The sequence below is a fragment of the Rhineura floridana genome, chromosome 3, assembly GCF_030035675.1.
Source record: "Rhineura floridana isolate rRhiFlo1 chromosome 3, rRhiFlo1.hap2, whole genome shotgun sequence".
Lineage (NCBI taxonomy): Eukaryota > Metazoa > Chordata > Lepidosauria > Squamata > Rhineuridae > Rhineura > Rhineura floridana.
Window position 1 is genome coordinate 197,285,093 of NC_084482.1, and position 18,591 is coordinate 197,303,683.

At 42.8% G+C, this 18,591-nt stretch overlaps 1 protein-coding gene across 2 annotated transcripts; it reads right to left on the reverse strand.

The window, feature by feature from the left end:
* Positions 1-2,506: 2,506 nt before the first annotated feature.
* Positions 2,507-13,212, reverse strand: LOC133381012 (zinc finger protein OZF-like). Of its 2 annotated transcripts, none has more exons than XM_061619362.1 (4): positions 13,085-13,212; positions 9,711-9,837; positions 9,013-9,123; positions 2,507-6,205 (listed from the first exon to the last, which is right to left on the reverse strand). In XM_061619362.1, exons 1-4 carry the CDS (start codon positions 13,088-13,090, stop codon positions 5,163-5,165), a joined length of 1,287 nt encoding a protein of 428 aa, XP_061475346.1. In that variant the 5' UTR covers positions 13,091-13,212; the 3' UTR covers positions 2,507-5,162. The 2 variants fall into 2 exon arrangements, with proteins under 2 accessions (XP_061475346.1, XP_061475345.1); XM_061619361.1 differs by having other exon boundaries at positions 2,507-6,208.
* Between the last annotated feature and the right edge of the window lie 5,379 nt (positions 13,213-18,591).

The window sequence follows — 18,591 nt, forward strand, 5'->3', positions numbered from 1 at the left end:
CCTTCTCTCAGTCCCACCAGTAAGAACAGCTAGGCTGGTGCGGACCAGAGAGAGGGCATTTTCGATTGTAGCCCCCACCCTCTGGAATTCCCTGCCCTATGACCTCCGCCATGCCCCCTCCCTGCCAAGTTTCTGCCGAGCCTTGAAAACCTGGCTATTTAGGCGGGCATATAAGCTTCCTGGGGTGGACTAGTCTTATCTTGCTACAGTTATGGGTGGTTTTTAGCTTAATTATAGTTGAGGTTCCTGGTTTATACGTGTATTTTATATGTTGTATTTTATCTTATTGTGTACGTCGCCTAGAGTGGCCGCTAACCCGGCCAGATAGGTGACTCAGAAATAAAATTTTATTATTATTATTATTATTATTCGGGGGCCACCACTGAAAAAGCCCTTTTTCGTGTTGCCGCCCTCTGAGCTTCCCTATGAGTAGGCACTCGGAGGAGGGTCTTCGATGTTGAGCGTAGTGTACGGGCAGTTTCATATCGGGGGAGGCGTTCCAACAGGTATTGTGGTCCTGTGCCATGTAAGGCTTTGTAGGTTAAAACCAGCACTTTGAACCGGGCCCGGAAACATATAGGCAGCCAATGCAAGCGGGCCAGAATTGGTGTTATATGGTCAGACCGTCTGGTCCCCGTTAACAATCTGGCCGCTGCATTCTGCACAAGCTGCAGTTTCCAAACCGTCTTCAAAGGCAGCCCCACATAGAGCGCATTGCAGTAATCTAATTTTGAGGTTACCAGCGCATGAACTACTGAAGCGAGGTACTCTCTGTCCAGATAGGGACGTAGCTGGGCCACCAGCCGAAGTTGGTAAAAAGCACCCCGTGCCACTGAGGCTATCTGAGCCTCCAGTGACAGGGATGGATCTAAAAGAACTCCCAAGCTACGAATCTGAGCATTCAGGGGGAGTGCAACCCCATCCAGAACAGGTCGAACATCCACCATCTGGTCAGAAGGACCACCCACCAGCAGCATCTCAGTCTTGTCTGGATTAAGCCTCAGTTTGTTAGCGCTCATCCAGTCCATTGTCGCAGCCAGACATCGATTCAGCACGTTGACAGCCTCACCTGAAAAATATGAAAAGGAGAAATAGAGTTGCATGTCATCAGCATACTGATGGCAACGCACTCCAAAACTCCTGATGACCGCACCCAGTGGCTTCATGTAGATATTAAAAAGCATAGGGGACAGAACTGACCCCTGCGGAACCCCATATTGGAGGTCCCAGGGTGCCGAGCAATGCTCCCCAAGCACTACCCTCTGGAGACGGCCCGCCAAGTAGGAGCAGAACCACTGTCACACAGTACTGCCCACTCCCAAATCAGTGAGTCGTCCCAGAAGGATACCATGGTCGATGGTATCAAAAGCCGCTGAGAGATCAAGGAGAATCAGCAGGGTCACACTCCCCATCTGTCTCCTGACAAAGGTCATTGTACAGGGCGACCAAGGCTGTCTCCGTGCCAAAACTGGGCCTAAAGCCTGACTGAAATGGATCCAGATAATCAGTTTCATCCAAGAGTGTCTGGAGCTGGTTGGCAACCACTTGTTCCAGGACCTTGCCCAGGAATGGGACATTAGCTACTGGCCTATAGTTGTTAAAAAATTCTGGGTCCAGGGACAGTTTCTTCAGTTGTCTTACTGTCGCCTCTTTCAAGAGGCCAGGGACCACTCCCTCCCGCAAAGAAGCGTTAATCACTGCCCTGGCCCAGCCGGCTGTTGCAGTCCTGCTAGCTTTTATTAGCCAAGAAGGGCAAGGATCCAACCTAGAAGTGGTCGCACGCACCAGTCCAAGCACCTTGTCAACGTCCTCAAGCTGTACCAACTGAAACTCATCCAAAATGGAACATCCAAGATGGAACTCCTATAGACCACAGCCACACACACCCCTCCCCGACCCTCAGATCTACCCTGATGCTGAACCAAATACCCCGGTGGGCACAGCTGGGAGAGACTAACTCCGCCCTGCTCACCCACCCAGGTCTCAGTAATACACGTCAGATCAGCTCCCTCATCCACAATTAAATCGTGGATGAGGGAGATCTTATTTTGTACCGATCTGGCATTTAGGAGCAGCATCCGGAGATCTGAGAGCTGGCTGATAGGACAACCAAAAGACCAGCTTGACTTGGTTCACCAACTAGAGCCATTCCTGGACATGGATAGGGTGGCCTCATTGTCCATGCTCTAGTGAGCTTCTGTCTGGACTACTGTAATGTCCTCTATGTGGGGCTGCCATTGAAGGTGGTCTGGAAGCTGCAGCTAGCATAGCTATTGTAGAATGCAGCTGCTACATCAGTAAGTGGGGTAGCTGATGGGACCATGTGTCACCGGTCCTCAAAGCACTGTGCTGGCTGCCAGTGAGCTACTGTGTGTATTGAAACAGTGTGGTTCCTTGTGGATTTAGAGACAATGATCACACAAATGGAGTGAAAAGGGTTTATTTAGCTACTTATGACAAGCATCTAGAAAACATAAAGATTCTTATAAATCTTATATCCCTAAAAGTTAACTGGGAACCCTCAGAACAGCAAATTGGTATCGGCAAGGCCAGCCCCCGTGCCAGTGAATGCACAGTCGAGTGTTTTTGCTTTCTCCCTTCCTCTGTGTCTACATGGAGTCCTTGTATGTTGAATGTTAGTTCACCTAAGCTCACAGGTTGTCAACAGCAGTTGTCTAGTGCAGGCAGAAGATAGAGGAGACTCCACCCAAGAATTCTTGAGTCTTGGGAGGTACCTGAAATTTTCTACTTGGGAGTCAGACTTCAGACAGCAGAACAGTCTTTATAATATATGCTATTTATTGATATCTTGCACACTACAACTGAATGCATTCTAGGTGACCATAGCCATCATTGCAGAAACAGAAAAATAGAAAAACATATCAGCATGAAAGAAGTTGCTGGATATCCATTTAACACCAAAGCAGAAGACTCTGAAGTCACATCTTAGGTAAAACAAGTTACAATAGATTAAGGATTGACTCATGTTACAGAGCCAAAGTTACAAAGTAGATGGAAATACATATCATAATATATCATCCATCAGAAGTCATGGATGGAATAGATCAGCCTTTCCCAACTAGTGGGCCACCAGGTTGTTGGACCACAACTCCCATCAGCCTCAGCCAGCATTGCCAATGGTCAGGAAAGATAGGAATTGTGGTCCAACAACATCTGGTGGCCCACTAGTTGGGAAATGCTGGAATAGATGGATGGTTCTCCTGCTTTCTTCAACCCCTCCTCCAGCAGAGCTGAGGGGTAATAAGTGCTATAAACCTGTCCTTTTATACATTTTCTTATTAAAGGGAAGGCGTGTTCACATGGCCTTATCAATTATGCTGCCTCCCAGAAGCAGCACTCCATATAAGGAGCTTCCTCTTACTTCATGTTGACATTTTACCAGACATTCGTTGTCTGCCCTGATTAATTATCTTTATGTCTGTTCCATCTGCTTTCATAGGAAAGTACAGCTTTAGTCAGGAGACAGAGGAAAAAGGGGGCAGTTTTAAACTACTCCTTTTTATATTATTTGGCTATTATGCATGAAGCAGACTTTATAAGCTATTTCAGCAAATCTTAAGCATATTGCAAGGTACAGAAGTAAATATAAGCAGATGAACATGATTTCAGCACTTTTTATGCATATTTCAAGCCATTATCTGGGCTGTCCCATCACAGAATGGACTCATGTAGCTTGGATACATAGACTGTGATCAGTGGTCTATGCAGAGTTGCACACTGGAAGGTTTTGCAGGGCATTATATACCATCAAATGAAATTAATCACTCCTATTTGGGTTATACATTACTGTTTGTGACAATGTTTATACTTTCACGAGGTCAAAACAGCACTTACTTTGTGGCAAGTAGCCAAGACAGATAACGGACCAACTATCGTCCCCGATGCAAGTACCGGGTGGATACTGTGGGATTATGGTCATCTTATCTCTTTGAAAGAGACAAATGATCAACATTCCCATGCTTGGGGCAGTGGTTCCATCTCCACACATATACAAATATTTTAGAGAATAGAAATACTATTTTACAGAATAATAAGCATGAACCTGTTACATACCTTCACTCCAAAAGTATCCGTAGGCATGTGGTGTACCAGTAACTAATTCCCTGTATGTACACACCCATCTTCCACGAGATGCCAATACAACTTTACCCCTTGGTACACCCAGTTGCTTCCTTCATGTTTGATTAAAGCATCTGGCATTATTCTGCCAGATTAGGATCTGGATATCCAAATACAGTTTGGTACCTCGTGCATATGGAACGCATACTAAACAGTAGTATTACAACAATGATAAGAAATGTTAACACAGGATGCCGTTCTAAGTTCAGTATATTTTTCATGGGTGGATTCCAGCCTGAAAAGATATCTCACCAATGATGAATGGTTAACTGCTCAGTATCTTGGGTAATTCTGACTACTTCATTTTGCTCATGCTGAATTTTCAATGTCATCTGTATTGTTTTATCACCGATGTGTTCGCTGCTCTGGGCTCATTTGCGAGGAAGGGCGGAAAATAAATTTAATTTAAAAAACACAATGGTTTTTGAAAGAGAATATATAAACAGTGAAAATGATGTTCTTAAATTAATCTCATTCTCAAACAGCACAATCCTAACATGGGTGAGAAGTTCCCAATATTGCAGTAGGACAACATCTCTGGAACATCTGAGGAGCCAAAGCATCAGCAGTATCAAAGGACCGAAGAAAGGATATTTTCTGCTCATGGCATTGTGAAGCCCTTATGTAGTAGCTGGAGCATCCCACATTGTGGGACAAGGGTATCTTATAGGCAGAAAGACAGCATATCAGTATTTTAAATTTGAAAAGAAGATATGTATTATCCTATTACATTCCTGAAGTCAGAGAGAAGGAGAGCACTGTCCTGACAACTGATCCATTCCCATCACCCACCTCTATTTTAGCTTAGTGTCTGGGACCCACAAATGAGTAAATAAGTCTTCTGACGGCGAAAAGTACACAATTAAAAAACCCGCTCACCTGCACATTCTCAGATATCAAGAGTACATGCTTAGTTCTCTACTGTATCGGAAATGTCTTGGAACATTCAAAAGGTTTCTTATCCACATAGGCTCTCTGGTGACTGAGAAGGACTGGTTTAAAAGAAAAACATTTCCTACACTCTAGTCTAAGCATTTATTTGGTTTATCTCCTGTGTGGACCCTCTGGTGCTCCATGAGATACCAATGCTGAGCAAAACATCTTCCGCACTCTAAACATTTATATGATTTTTCTCCTGTGTGGACTCTTTGATGCTTCGCAAAGACAGAACGGTTGGCAAAACATTTCCCACACTCCAAACATTTATATGGTTTCTCGCCTGTGTGGACTCTCTGGTGTATTTTGAGACGTGATTTCCAGGCAAAACATTTCCCACACTCCAAGCATTTATATGGTTTCTCTCCTGTGTGGGTTCTCTGATGTTTTGCAAAGTCGGAATGGTCAGCAAAACATTTTCCACACTCCAAGCATTTATACGGTTTCTCTCCTGTATGGATTCTCTGGTGTATGATGAGATCTGATTTCCAGGCAAAACATTTCCCACACTCCAAGCATCTGTATGGCTTCTCTCCTGTATGGACTCTTCGGTGATCTGTGATATAAGATTGCCATGCAAAATATTTCCCACACTCCAAGCATTGATATGGTTTTTCTCCTGTGTGGAGTCTCTGGTGGTTCATGAGTACTGATTTCTGAGGAAAACATCTACCACACTCGGCGCATTTATACGGTTTCTCTCCTGAATGCACTCTCTGGTGTCTCATGAAATTTGACTTCTGGGCAAAACATTTCCCGCACTCAGAGCATTTATATGGTTTCTCTCCTGTGTGGACTCTCAGGTGTGTCATGAGATATGACTTGTGGGCAAAACGTTTCGTACATTGCAAGCATTCATATGGTATTTCTCCTGTGTGGACTCTCTGATGAATCATGAGATCTGATTTCTGAGTAAAACACTTCCCACATTCCAGGCATTTAAAGGGTTTCTCCCGTTGGTGGACACGCTGGTGCATCACAAGTTTAGATTTCGAAGGAAAACATTTTCCACATTGCAAGCATGTATAGGGGTTCCCTTCTGTGTGAAGTTGCTGATATTTGGCATGACTTGATTTCTGAGTAAGATGTGTCACCCACGTGATGTAAGAGTCCTTTTTCCAACTCTCATCTGCTGGAATAAAGGTCAAACAAATATTATTTACTTCAGAGGATGGGAAAGACGAAAACTTGGAAAACAGGTTTGAAGGGGGAGCAGATTGAGCTATTAAGACTGGCAATCTTGAAACATCAACTACAGAAGCTGTCCGTTAGCATCTTCTCTCTTTTTTAATCTCATTATCCCAAACCCTAATTCACGCCAGAGTTACTAATCATTCAAATGACACAACCCAACCATGAGGATCACCTTCCAAAAGAGGCAATGCAGAAAGGATACAAGGAACGGAAAAGGAGGAGGAGGAGGAATGGTGGGAAAGGCAGGTTTTCACATTCAAGAAGGGGAATGTGTCGATGTGGGAGAATGTGGGTGCCCATGAAAGAGAGAGACTGAAAGAAAACTAACCAAAACATTAGCCAACAGGAAGGATTGGCTGGTGAAAGACTATGGCAAATGCAATTCAATATAAACAAGTGTAAAATTATGCATATTTGAGCAAAAAATCTGAATTTCACATATCTGAACTGGCGGTGACCGACCAGGAGAGAGACCTCGAGGTTGTAGTGGACAGCACGATGAAAATGTCGACCCAGTGTGCGGCAGCTGTGAAAAAGGCAAATTCCATGCTAGGGATCATTAGGAAAGGGATTGAAAATAAAACAGTCAATATCATAATGCCGTTGTATAAATCTATGGTGCGGCCGCATTTGGAATACTGTGTACAGTTCTGGTCGCCTCATCTCAAAAAGGATATTATAGTTGGAAAAGGTTCAGAAGAGGGCAACCAGAATGATCAAGGGGATGGAGCGACTCCCTTACGAGGAAAGGTTGCAGCATTTGGGGCTCTTTAGTTTAGAGAAAAGGCGGGTCAGAGGAGACATGATAGAAGTGTATAAAATTATGCATGGCACTGAGAAAGTGGATAGAGAAAAGTTCTTCTCCCTCTCTCATAATACAAGAACTTGTGGACATTCAAAGAAGCTGAATGTTGGTAGATTCAGGACAGACAAAAGGAAGTACTTCTTTACTCAGCGCATAGTTAAACTATGGAATTTGCTCCCACAAGATGCAGTAATGGCCACCAGCTTGGATGGCTTTAAAAGAAGATTAGACAAATTCATGGAGGACAGGGCTATCAAAGGCTACTAGCTGTGATGGCTGTGCTCTGCCACCCTAGTCAGAGGCAGCATGCTTCTGAAAACCAGTTGCCGGAAGCCTCAGGAGGGGAGAGTGTTCTTGCACTCGGGTCCTGCTTGTGGGCTTCCCATTGAGGCACCTGGTTGGCCACTGTGAGAACAGGATGCTGGACTAGATGGGCCACTGGCCTGATCCAGCAGGCTCTTCTTATGTTCTTATGAGAGGGCAAATCTTGAGATATTTGCGCCAACAGACTGGGAAACCATGTTAATGGACTTTAAAGTACATTAACATGGATAAGACAAGACAACAAAAACCAACAGATGCAGCATAACAAAGGAGAAATGGAGGCCAAAGGACATGTAGAAATATGCAAAGTCAGCAGGAGAAAGAAATGGAGGACAGAAGGTAGAACAGAGAAAGGAAACAGAAAGAATGTAATTAGGCAAGCCAGAAATTACAGGAGAGAGAAAACCAAGTTTTTTGCAATGGTGCTTTGATTTTCTCTTTTGCACTCATTGCAACTTCTTTTCAGAGATCCAGGAGCACATGTCCTTCCACCCATGTTTCAAATGTCCTACCGTCCAGGGAAACCTTTTGGTATCGACAAAGAGCCTGCTGGATCAGGCCAGTGGCCCCTCTAGTCCAGCACCCTGTTCTCACAGTGGCCAACCAGGTGCCCACAGAAGCCCACAAGCAGGACCTGAGCGCAAGAGCACTCTCCCCTCCTGTGGTTTCCAGCAACAGGTATTCGGAAACATACTGCCTCCAACCATGGAGGCAAAACATAGCCATCACGGTTAATAGCCACTGATAGCCTTATCCTCCGTGAACTCGTCTAACCCCTTTTAAACTCATCCAAGTTGGTGGCTGTTGCTGCCTCCTGTGTGAGTGAATTCCAGAGTTTCACTATGTGCTGTGTGAAAAAGTACTTTCTTTTGTCTGTCCTGAATCTTCCAACATCCCGCTTCATTGGATGTTGAGTTCTACTATTACGAGAGGGAGAAAAACTTTTCTCTATCCACTTTCGCCATGCCATGCATAATTTTATACACTTCTGTCATGTCACCTCTGACTCGCCTTCTCTCTAAACTAAAAAGCCACAAATGCTGAAACCTTTCCTCATAGGGGAGTCGCTCCATCCCCTGAATCATTTTCTTCACGCTTTTCTGAATCTTTTCCAACTCTACAATATCCTTTTTGAAGTGAGGCAATCAGACAGCGTTCCAAACCTTTCCTAATGATTCCTAGTGTGGAATTTGCCTTTTTCACAGCTGCCGCACACTGGGTCGACATCTTCATTGAGCCACTGAAGTGGAGAGCAAACAAGCCTCCTGGATCATAGCTCAGACCCGATGTCCAATCTTCCTCTCCAGAAGGGGATTCATGTATGTCCTCTAGATCACTCAGTTTACATAGGGCCACAATCTGTAGTTAGTTTCCCTGGGAATCTTTGATTGGAAGGCAGGGCAGAAATGTTTTCATTAATAAATAATAGTGAAGGTCCATTTTTTAGGCCAATACGTATATACTCAGAAGCTGCCTTAGGGCAGCTCTCCCTTCTGCCTTTACAAGAAAATGTCTGATGGAGAAGAAGTCTCAGCATTTTGAAAGGGGAGGGGTCAGAGGTCCAAGAAATCACCAGAACATCTTTGGTCAGCTGCTTCTCCCTGATATCTTACCTGAGTTGGCGCTAGAGTTATCAGTTTCATCCAAACCCTGAAAATCTGGCACCCACGGCTCTTCCCCTTGTTCCAGTTGGGAGATGAGATCAGGCTTCGAAAACTGAAATCCTATCCAGGGAATAAGAGAACAGCAAAAATCAAGATGTAGAGAAATGCCCAAACTCATCACATGGCATCTAAAAACCTCCAGAGAGGGGAATACACTATCACTGTCCACAACATGACTTACAATCCCCCCCCATGTTTAGGACACCAGCGGAGAACCGAGCCTGATTATGTCTGGCAGGGGTCCTAATTTGGCTTATGACGCCATTTTCCCAAACCAAACCCATGCAGGGACAATCTTGGCTGCAAAGGGACAACTGGAAGCTAAAGGCGTGCTTCTGACGGTTCCTTGGATTTTTTTTGTTAATGTAGTGGTACATAACTTTTTGCAAAGGAATGAATCAATGGGGCAGATGCATGAATGAAAGTGGCTCAGCAATGCCCAGGTCATCCCTGAGCCTAGGCGGCCACAGACTGTTGCAAACAGGTATATCAGGCAACTTGCCCTGATATTTTTTGTTTTTCTGTTAGGTGGATAAAAGGCCAAGTGAAGAAACCAAGACATTTATAAATTCACATTGTTTCAAAAATGCAGAGATGGACAGGGAAACATCAAGACTTCCTACAGAATGATGCACCAGATTCCTTACCCAACGAGGCCATGTTCCTATAGTTCTCCAGCATGACATCTCTGTACAAGGCCCTTTGATCTGGATCCAGCAGGGTCCCTTGGCCCTCCGTGAAATACACGGCCACATCTTCAAAGGTCACTGGCTCCTGCAAGGATAGAAAGACACCATTTCAGTCTCCAGAAGTACAGAAGCCCTTTCAAAAAGGCAAGTACAGAAGCCCTTTCAAAAAGGCTCAGTCAAATACATAGAACAGGAAGCAGTTGCCTCAGGAGGAATCTGGCCCCACTCAACTTAGACACACCTCATCTTTCCACATCTACATTTTTAAAAAAGTTTTTAATGATGCTTTGTTTTAATATATTTTAAAGTCTGTTTTTATGGTGTTTTAAAGTGTTTTTAGTGCTTTTGTGTGCCGCCCTGGTCTCCTACTGGGAGGAACGGCAGGATATAAATAAAAAAATGAATGAATGAATGAATGAATGAATGAATGAATGAAATCTAAGAGTCTGTTGCTCTCCAGTCCATGATACAGACTAGTTTTGTTCAGCTAATTCCTGAAAAGGCTGGTCAACAGAAAAGGAGAGGACTTGAGAAAAAGTTCCCAGCTCCCATCATCCTTGATCATTGGCCATACTGTTTGGGGTTGGTGGTAGTTGTAGTCCAACCACAGCCAGAGGGCACCTTGTTGGCTATTCCCATGCTAGCATAACCCCTTCACTAATGGAACTGTTCTGAGCTAGTGCAACAGAGACAAAGAATTTGTGGAATTAACAAGGAAGTCCCCACTTCAAACCTTGCCTCTCCCATGAACTCACTGCTTTAGTCAAGCTGCTGTCTCTCTCTCACCCTCAGCTCCCATACGATAAAAATTAAAGGGGGGGAGGGTGGGGGGCAGCATATGAAGAGCTTTCAACATGCCATCAAAATACTAGATCTTATATTATGTTTCTGCGTTCTTATCTTATCTTATGTCTTATATTATATTATATTATGTCTGCATTTTTTGGTATGTTTAATAAATATAATACTAAAAAGAAACAAGATACACATTTAATACACTGATTTAAATATAGAACATAATTTAATATACCTATTTAATATACCACTGTGGTGTAGTGGTTAAGGTATTGGACTATGACCTGGGAGACCAGGGTTCAAATCCCCACACAGCCATGAAGCTCACTGGGTGACCTTGGGCCAGTCACTCCCTCTCAGCCTCAGAGGGAGGCAATGGTAAACCCCCTCTGAATACCACTTACTATGAAAACCCTATTCATAGGGTTGCCATAAGTCGGAATCGACTTGACGGCAGTCCAGGAAGGAAGATTTTATAAACCAGTATGAATTCATCAATAAACTTCTACATGCAAATTTAAATCAATGCCCATACATTATAAAATACAAAATGTGGCCAGTATTTTGACAGATGTCCTCCTCAGTGGCCTTGTAACTGATAAAGATACACCTTTTGTATTTCTTTATTAAATGGGGGCTGACAATTTTGAAAATGGAATATGCCTGTGAGGTCCATTTGGTTTTGGAAAGTCATTATTCCCAAAATATACCAATGTAGAAGAAATGGGATTTTAATTCTTTGAATTTCAAAAATAATTATATTAAATTATGTTTAGCATTCTGTTTTTGTTAAGATTGATTTAAATCTCACAGTGTTTAATAAACAAGAGACAGATGTCAGCTGCTGTGATGGAAAGGTCAATCTGCATAGTCTGCATATCAAAGGGACCATCAACGGCTCACCCAATGGGGTGGAGCTGCCCTACTAGGTCCCTGCATTTACCAGGAGAGGAACACCAGTGTCTGACCTCACCTCTCTCCCTCCCAGTAACTACAGAGATGCTGCTGTCAGGAACTAGCCTGGCAGCTCCACTCATCCAGGAGAGTGGCTTTTGGAAGGGACTTTGAAGATCATTTAGTCCAATTCCATGCAGAATCTCTAAGGCAAGATGCAACAACAGCATCTCTTGACAGGTCCCACCTCTGCTTGACTATCGCCAGCGAATCTCTCCCTTTCTCTTTCTCTCTCTCTCTCTCTTTAGAGGGGCAGCCTCTTAAGACAGCCAAACAGCTTTGACTGTTTGATCCAGTCCTGCCCTCTGGAGCAATGGACAAGAAGTCTATCTTTTCTTCTTCATCATCATAAGCCTCTGTCATGGGTTTTTGCAGCACTTCAGTACCACAAGACTTTGGATCTTCAAGTTTAGAAATAGATTGATTGGCCAAGGATGAGATTTGTGTTTAGATCCGCATAGTCTTTTCATGTACCACAATGAGGTGGCAGAATAGACTACAGCACCTGAATCTGCAAGTGAAGGAATACTACTACTTCATGTTAAAAGCTGCTCCCTGCAGGTAGAAAGCCAGCAGAGCAGCCTAAAAGCATCTCATTTTGGTGCACATTTGCACTGAAGCTTTAGGTGGTGGAAATTGATGGCCTACCGTAATTATAATGAGAATCAGAGACATGTGGTTGTAGTCAAATAAGTCCTACTCACAGTAGACCCATTTAAATTAACAAGCCCAATTTAGCCATGTCTATTAACTTCAATGGGTTTAATCTGAGTAGGAGTAGCATTGAATACCACACATGGTGCTTTGTTGACTAAATGTTAGGATTACACCTTAGTCTTTAAATGTCACAGTGATGCAGTAAGTAGGCAGAGCCATGAGCTATGCTAAGAGAAGGGTGGATTTGTGGAATCAGCACTTAAAAAGAGGTTTCATCCAGATTCTGCACAATCAGAGTATTATAGGTACTTACAGGTAGATATCTATGGTGGGCCAGATGCTCCTTGCACATGCAAATCTTGGCACTAAAATGTCAGCCTAGTTTTCCCACTTAATCCAAATTTACACTTCCCAGAGACAATCCAGTAAGATTTTTTTAAGCCCTGTTGCCAACGATGTATTTGTGACATCTGAACAATCTGTTTGCAACAGAAATCTCCCACCTGGAACCATAACTCTGTGTCTTTTAAACAAATGAATGAATAGTGTAGTGAGAATAGATCGCTACAAGGCAACTTTAATGTCTGACTTTTATTCTCCAAAAAAGCTAAGAAAGCCCCTTCAGGAACTGACATGTATCTCATTATCTTCTTTCTCAACCTCCGCGCCATTTTAAGAGATCATATTTGGGGTTTTCTATTCCTATCCCTCTTTTTTCTAAATACATAAAGGGTCGCCATAAGTCGCAATCGACTTGAAGGCATGTAACAACAACATTCCCCTCCGCATCTAGAAACAGACAAAATGTGGGGGATTCAAGGAAAGGGCGGAACCAGCCCCATTTCTCCATGCTCTGAGGGACAGTAAAGACCATTTTGAAAAGCTCCTCATGCACCCTTTCCCTGTTATGCCCTTTTCATCCTCACCTGCATTTGGCGATGGGGGCGGGATTCAGAGACCCTTCCGAAGAGTTTCTTTCTCCGGCAACTGGGTAAGAATCTCCCCCCTCCTTTCTGTCTGGAGGAGGAATGCTGTGCTCATGCACCTCCTACACCCATTTTCCACCTCAACCAATCACTCGCCTCCTTCGCATCCCTCTCAGCCAATTAAACTTCGGGATGTTCACGATCCAGGCAGGCAAAAATCTCAGTTATTTCTGGGAATTGTAGTCTTTCCCCCCCCCACCCGTTTGTAATATTTCCCGGAGGGGCGCACAGTGAGATCTCTTCCAGACGGGAGACAGAGTACTCCAACCTGAGATATTCTGTTGCCCGCCACGCTTGTATTAAAACGAGGCTTGCAGGTCCCCATGTAATGTGTATCAACCCACCCCGGTGCATTCCAAGGGCTGTTCAATATGGGCCGTAGTTTTTCGTCTTGCTGTTTTTTGACTGTTTTAATGTCCTCCCTTCAGCAGTTATGAAGGGAAGATACCGAAAAATCCCTTACCATGACCGAAAATGCCCTTGTGACTATTGAGAGGTGGAAACGGTGACCCATGTTCTATACTGTTCATTGTATCGTAATTTAGGTAGAACTCGAACTGAACCTCTCCTACTTAAATCCCCAGGATAATCAGGCATTCTATGTTTCTTTACTCCTTACTGACCAAAAAATATTTATTTATTTAATTTATATCCCGTCCTTTCTCCCAGTAGGAGCCCGCTTTTAGTGTTGCCAAATTTTGCGCAGCACCGAATAAAACTCGCCAGGATGACCCTAGCCATCTTGTAACCTTTTTCCCCCATCTTGGAACTTTATAATCTTATGTCTTAATCTTATTTTATAATATCATGCTGTAACAATTTTATATTGTATTTTCATTTCCCCATTTTATTGTATTTTATTATTCTGTATATTAGGATAATCTCTTATAATTTATGTCTCTGTTTTATGCTGGTCATTGACCATAACAATAAATACATTGTGGACCAGCTCTAAACTCCATTGTGCAAGTTTTGTTTTGTGCTGTTAACTGTGGTGTGCTGGGCACCCTTCAAGGAGGAAGGGCAAGATGTAAATTTATCTAATAAACAAAGGTTTAATCCACATGTTAATCCAATACAGTCCTGTGGCCAAGAGAAGGAAACAATGCATATCAATAGCCTGCCCTTTGTTTTACTCAGTGTTCTGAGTTATAATATTTAGTATGTATTTCTAGATCCATTGAAGGATTAAAGTGGCCTCTAGATTATATGTAGAATAGATCTGTTACAAAATTAAAATTCTTAGTGGTACATATTCTTACAGCCTGCTTCAGAAGCCAATGCAAGACAGGCTACTGCTGGGTAATTTAGCACAAGGTAGAGCAAGACAGAAACAATATACAACGTGTGTGCGTGGTGGGCTGGAGGTTGCCTCCTTGCCATCTTATTCAGCATCTCTTATTCAGCAATGTACAGACTAATTCCATTCAAAACATAACCTGAATTACAGCACTGATTCCTTGTTATGACTGTTTACACTAGACAGGACATCTTCATATCTCTGTCATGTAAAGGTGCTTTATAACAGCTATTAAGATTATATATATAACAATACAACTTGATTTTAATATAATACCAGCATAAAACACATCAAAGAAAACAACTTGTACATATGTATGCATATAAAATTGTATATATCATTTTAAAAATCCATTAAAATGGAAAGAGAATCAGGTTTATATAATCTGACAAAAGGAATCAATATATCTTAGCAGGATTATATCTTAAAAGTGCTGGCAATATAAAGGGGCAGATATTTGCTCACGTTTTAATTCTCCCATAAAAAGCAAAATTGGTCCACTTGGTCAGATTGTCTACCTTCCTCCACTCATAAGAACATAAGAAGAGCCCTGCTGCATTAGTGGCTCATCTAGTCCTCAAAGTGGCCAACCAGATGCCCGTGGCAGGATCCTGCGGCTACTAGCAATTGGTTTTCAGAAACATACTGCATCTGACTATGGTGGCAGAGCACAGCCATTATCGTTAGTAGCCACTGATCACCTTATTCTTCATGAATTTTCTGATCTTTTAAAGCCATCCAAGTTGGTGGCCATGACTGCCTTTTGTGGGAGCAAATTCCATGGTTTAACTATGCGCTGCGTGAAGTAGTACTTTCTCTTCTCCTGAATCTTCCAACATTTGGCTTCGTTGAATGTCCACAAGTTCTAGTGTCATGAGAGGAGAAATTTTTTTCTCTATTTGCTTTTTCCATGCCATGTATGATTTTATACACTTCTATCATGTTGCCTCTGACTCGCTTTTTCTCTAAACTAAAAACCTCCAAATGCTGCAACCTATCCTCATAGAGGAGTCGTTCCATCCCTTTGATCATTTTGGTTGCCCTTTTCTGTACTTTTTCCAGCTTAACAAAGTCCTTGAAGCGAGATGACCAGAACTGTACACAGGAGGAATTTACAAACATTTCTGTTGACTCAGACATTCAGTGGCTAAAAGATGCTGTACCTGGCAACCTTTCATATTATTAGCTGTGGGAATATGTAATTGTTTTACAACTTTTAAGATGTTTTAAATTATTTTTAGATGTTTTAAACATTATTGCAGTAGGACAGCATCTCAGGGGCATCTGAGGAGTCAATGCAGCAGAAGTATCAAAAGACTGGAGAAAGGATATTTTCTCTTGTGGCATTATGAAACCCTTAATTTGTACTTAGAGTAGCAACAGAAACATCCCAAAGGTGTAAGAAGCTACTTTATAGGCATGAAGGCAGGCTATAAATACTTTAAATTTAAGAAGTTATATATTAACTATAACATTCCTGAAGCCAGAGAGAGACTGAGTGCACCATTCTTGCTTTCTGGGCTCCTGGACTCTCTGGTGTATTGGGAGATGTGATTTCTGGGCAAAACATTTCCCGCACTCCAATAATTTATATGGTTTCTCTCCTGTGTGGAGCCCTTTGGCTCATTGATTCCCAAGTCTAAGAGTAGTCTGTGTAACCAGGTTGCTTCTTGACATGCTTGTTCTGCAGATATGTATTCTGCTTCTATAGAGGAGAGGGCTACAACTGATTGTTTCTTACTAGTCCAACTTATGACTCCTCCTCCATAATAGAACAGATTCCCACTAGTCAACTGCCAGTCTTCTCTGTCTCCAGCCCAGTTTGCATCCATATAGCCCACCAGTCTGGAATTACTGTTTGCAGGTAGCATCAATTTCAGATCTGCAGTTCCCTTTGGATATCTTCCTATCCTCTTGACTGCAGCCCAATCTTTCTTTGTTGGTGCACTGACTTTTCTGCGTAGTATACCAACCACTGCTGCAACGCCCAGTCTTATTACAGTTGATATGTACGGGAGCTTTCCAGTTGCTGTCATGTACTGACTGTTGTCTTGCAGTGGTTCCTTGGTCTCATTGTCTTTAAAGAAGCCCACTTCCATTAGAGTTTCTGCTACATTGACTTCTGTCAGCCCAAGGTGCTCTATCAGATCCATTACCTTCTGTTTCTGGTTAATGAAAAAGCTTCTATTTCTCCCCTTTCCAGCTGGATTCCAAGTTAGTAAGAGATGTCTCCCGGCTCTTTCACTTCTATTTCCTTGTTAAGATTTTTCACAATTTCATCACTGTCTTCCTTCTCTTGGTGACATAAGACCAAATCATCCACATAGGTCAGGATGAATGTCCATCTATTATTCTTGAACCTCAAGTATAGGCAGGGGTCAGCCTTTCCTTGCATGAAACCCTCCTTAATTAGTAGTTGGTTTAGTTGGTCATTCCAAGCCCTAGTGGCTTGCTTTAGGCCATAAATGCTTTTCTGAAGCTTGCACACCAGTCCTCCTGGTTTGCTTCCATTCCACCGTTCAAATGGTGTTGCTTCTCTGCCTTTAGTGGGTAACATGTTTTGCATGTAAGTGGCTGTCATAATTGCTTCCCCCCCAATATCCGGCATTGAGAAGCATACTTCCTGCCATTTCTAACAGTGTTAATTTTTTCTTTCTGACACTCGATCTTGTTCTGGGGTAAACGAAATTGTTTTTTCATGTTTAATGCCTTGTTCCTTTAGATATTATTCAATATCTTTTCCTGTGTATTCACCTGCATTGTCAGTGTGCAGAGTCTTGGGCTTTTCCCCAAATTTATTGCTCATTCTGGCCACATAGTCTTTAAACTTTTGTAACACTTCATTTTTCTCTTTAAGGAGGTAAATGTAGACATATCTTGAAAAATCGTGTATAAAAATAAGGAAATAAACATTCCTTCCTGATGTCATTACAGGTAAAGGTTCACAGATGTCACTGTAGATTAAATCCAGGTTTTTTTCTGGTTGCACTTCAGTTGATGGCCTGTAGGTGGCTCTAGTTGCATTCACTTTAACACAACACACCTGAACTCAGATTTGCACATTTTAATGTCTTGGCTGATGGCACGCATGCATGCTGTGTGCTCGCATCCCTGCCATGAACCAAGATGGCAGCAGAGGCTTCAGCTCCTTAGGGAATCCTCAGCCGCCATCTTTCTGAAGGGCACCACTGCGTGCGCAACCGCAGAACAAGGTAAGTTAAGCAAGGGAATGGCGGAGTGCTTCACATTAAGGGGGTGGAGACCTTGCTCTCATACCTCCCCAAACTTGAGTGATTGCTGTAGATCAGGGGTTGTCAACTTTTTGTGCCATTTGGTACATGAAATTTTGAGAAGGTGCCATGGGCACCAGTCACAAAAATGATTTTCATGGGGGTGGCAGAACGCAAAAGGGCTGCCACACCTAAAAGTCAGTGCCACAAAATGTGCAGCCATGCCTGCCCCTAATCAATGGGTGGAAGGGCATCTACACCAGTTGCTCACACACTTACAGAGAAAGGCTGAGCCAGTGCAAACAGGAAATGAACAGGAAGAGCAAACCGTATGTGTTGTATTCTGGATTTTTTAAGGAATGTTTCAAGGGCACCACAGATAGGAGGCACTGGCGGAGACAATAAAATCTGTGCAGTCCACATCGGTGACACCTGTTAAGAGTTATTTGGGGGGGAAACAAGCACAAATGCTGGAATGAGTATTTTATCTGTACTCCACACTTCACAGGGATGTTTTTGTATACTGATAAGTCACACACCCTTATTGTTACAGCAAAAGATGCTGTATAAGGTGGTGCAGTCACGAACGCTGCTCTGCGTTGTGCTAAATTACCCAGCAATTGCCCGTCTTGCATTGGTTTCTGACTGTAAGAAAATGTACCTTTAAGAATTTTAATTTTAAAAAGCTTAACTACATTATATGTACAGAATCTAGAGACTGCTTTAATCCTTCTATGGATCTGGCTGAAGTATTTATTACAGAACGCACAAAAACGCATACTAAATATTTGCAACTCAGAATACCGGCTAAAACAAAGGGCAGGGGATGGCCATTGATATGCATTGTTTCCTTCCCTTGGTCCCAGGAATTCACTAGATTAACGTGTGAATAAAACCTTGGTTTGTTTGTTAGGTAA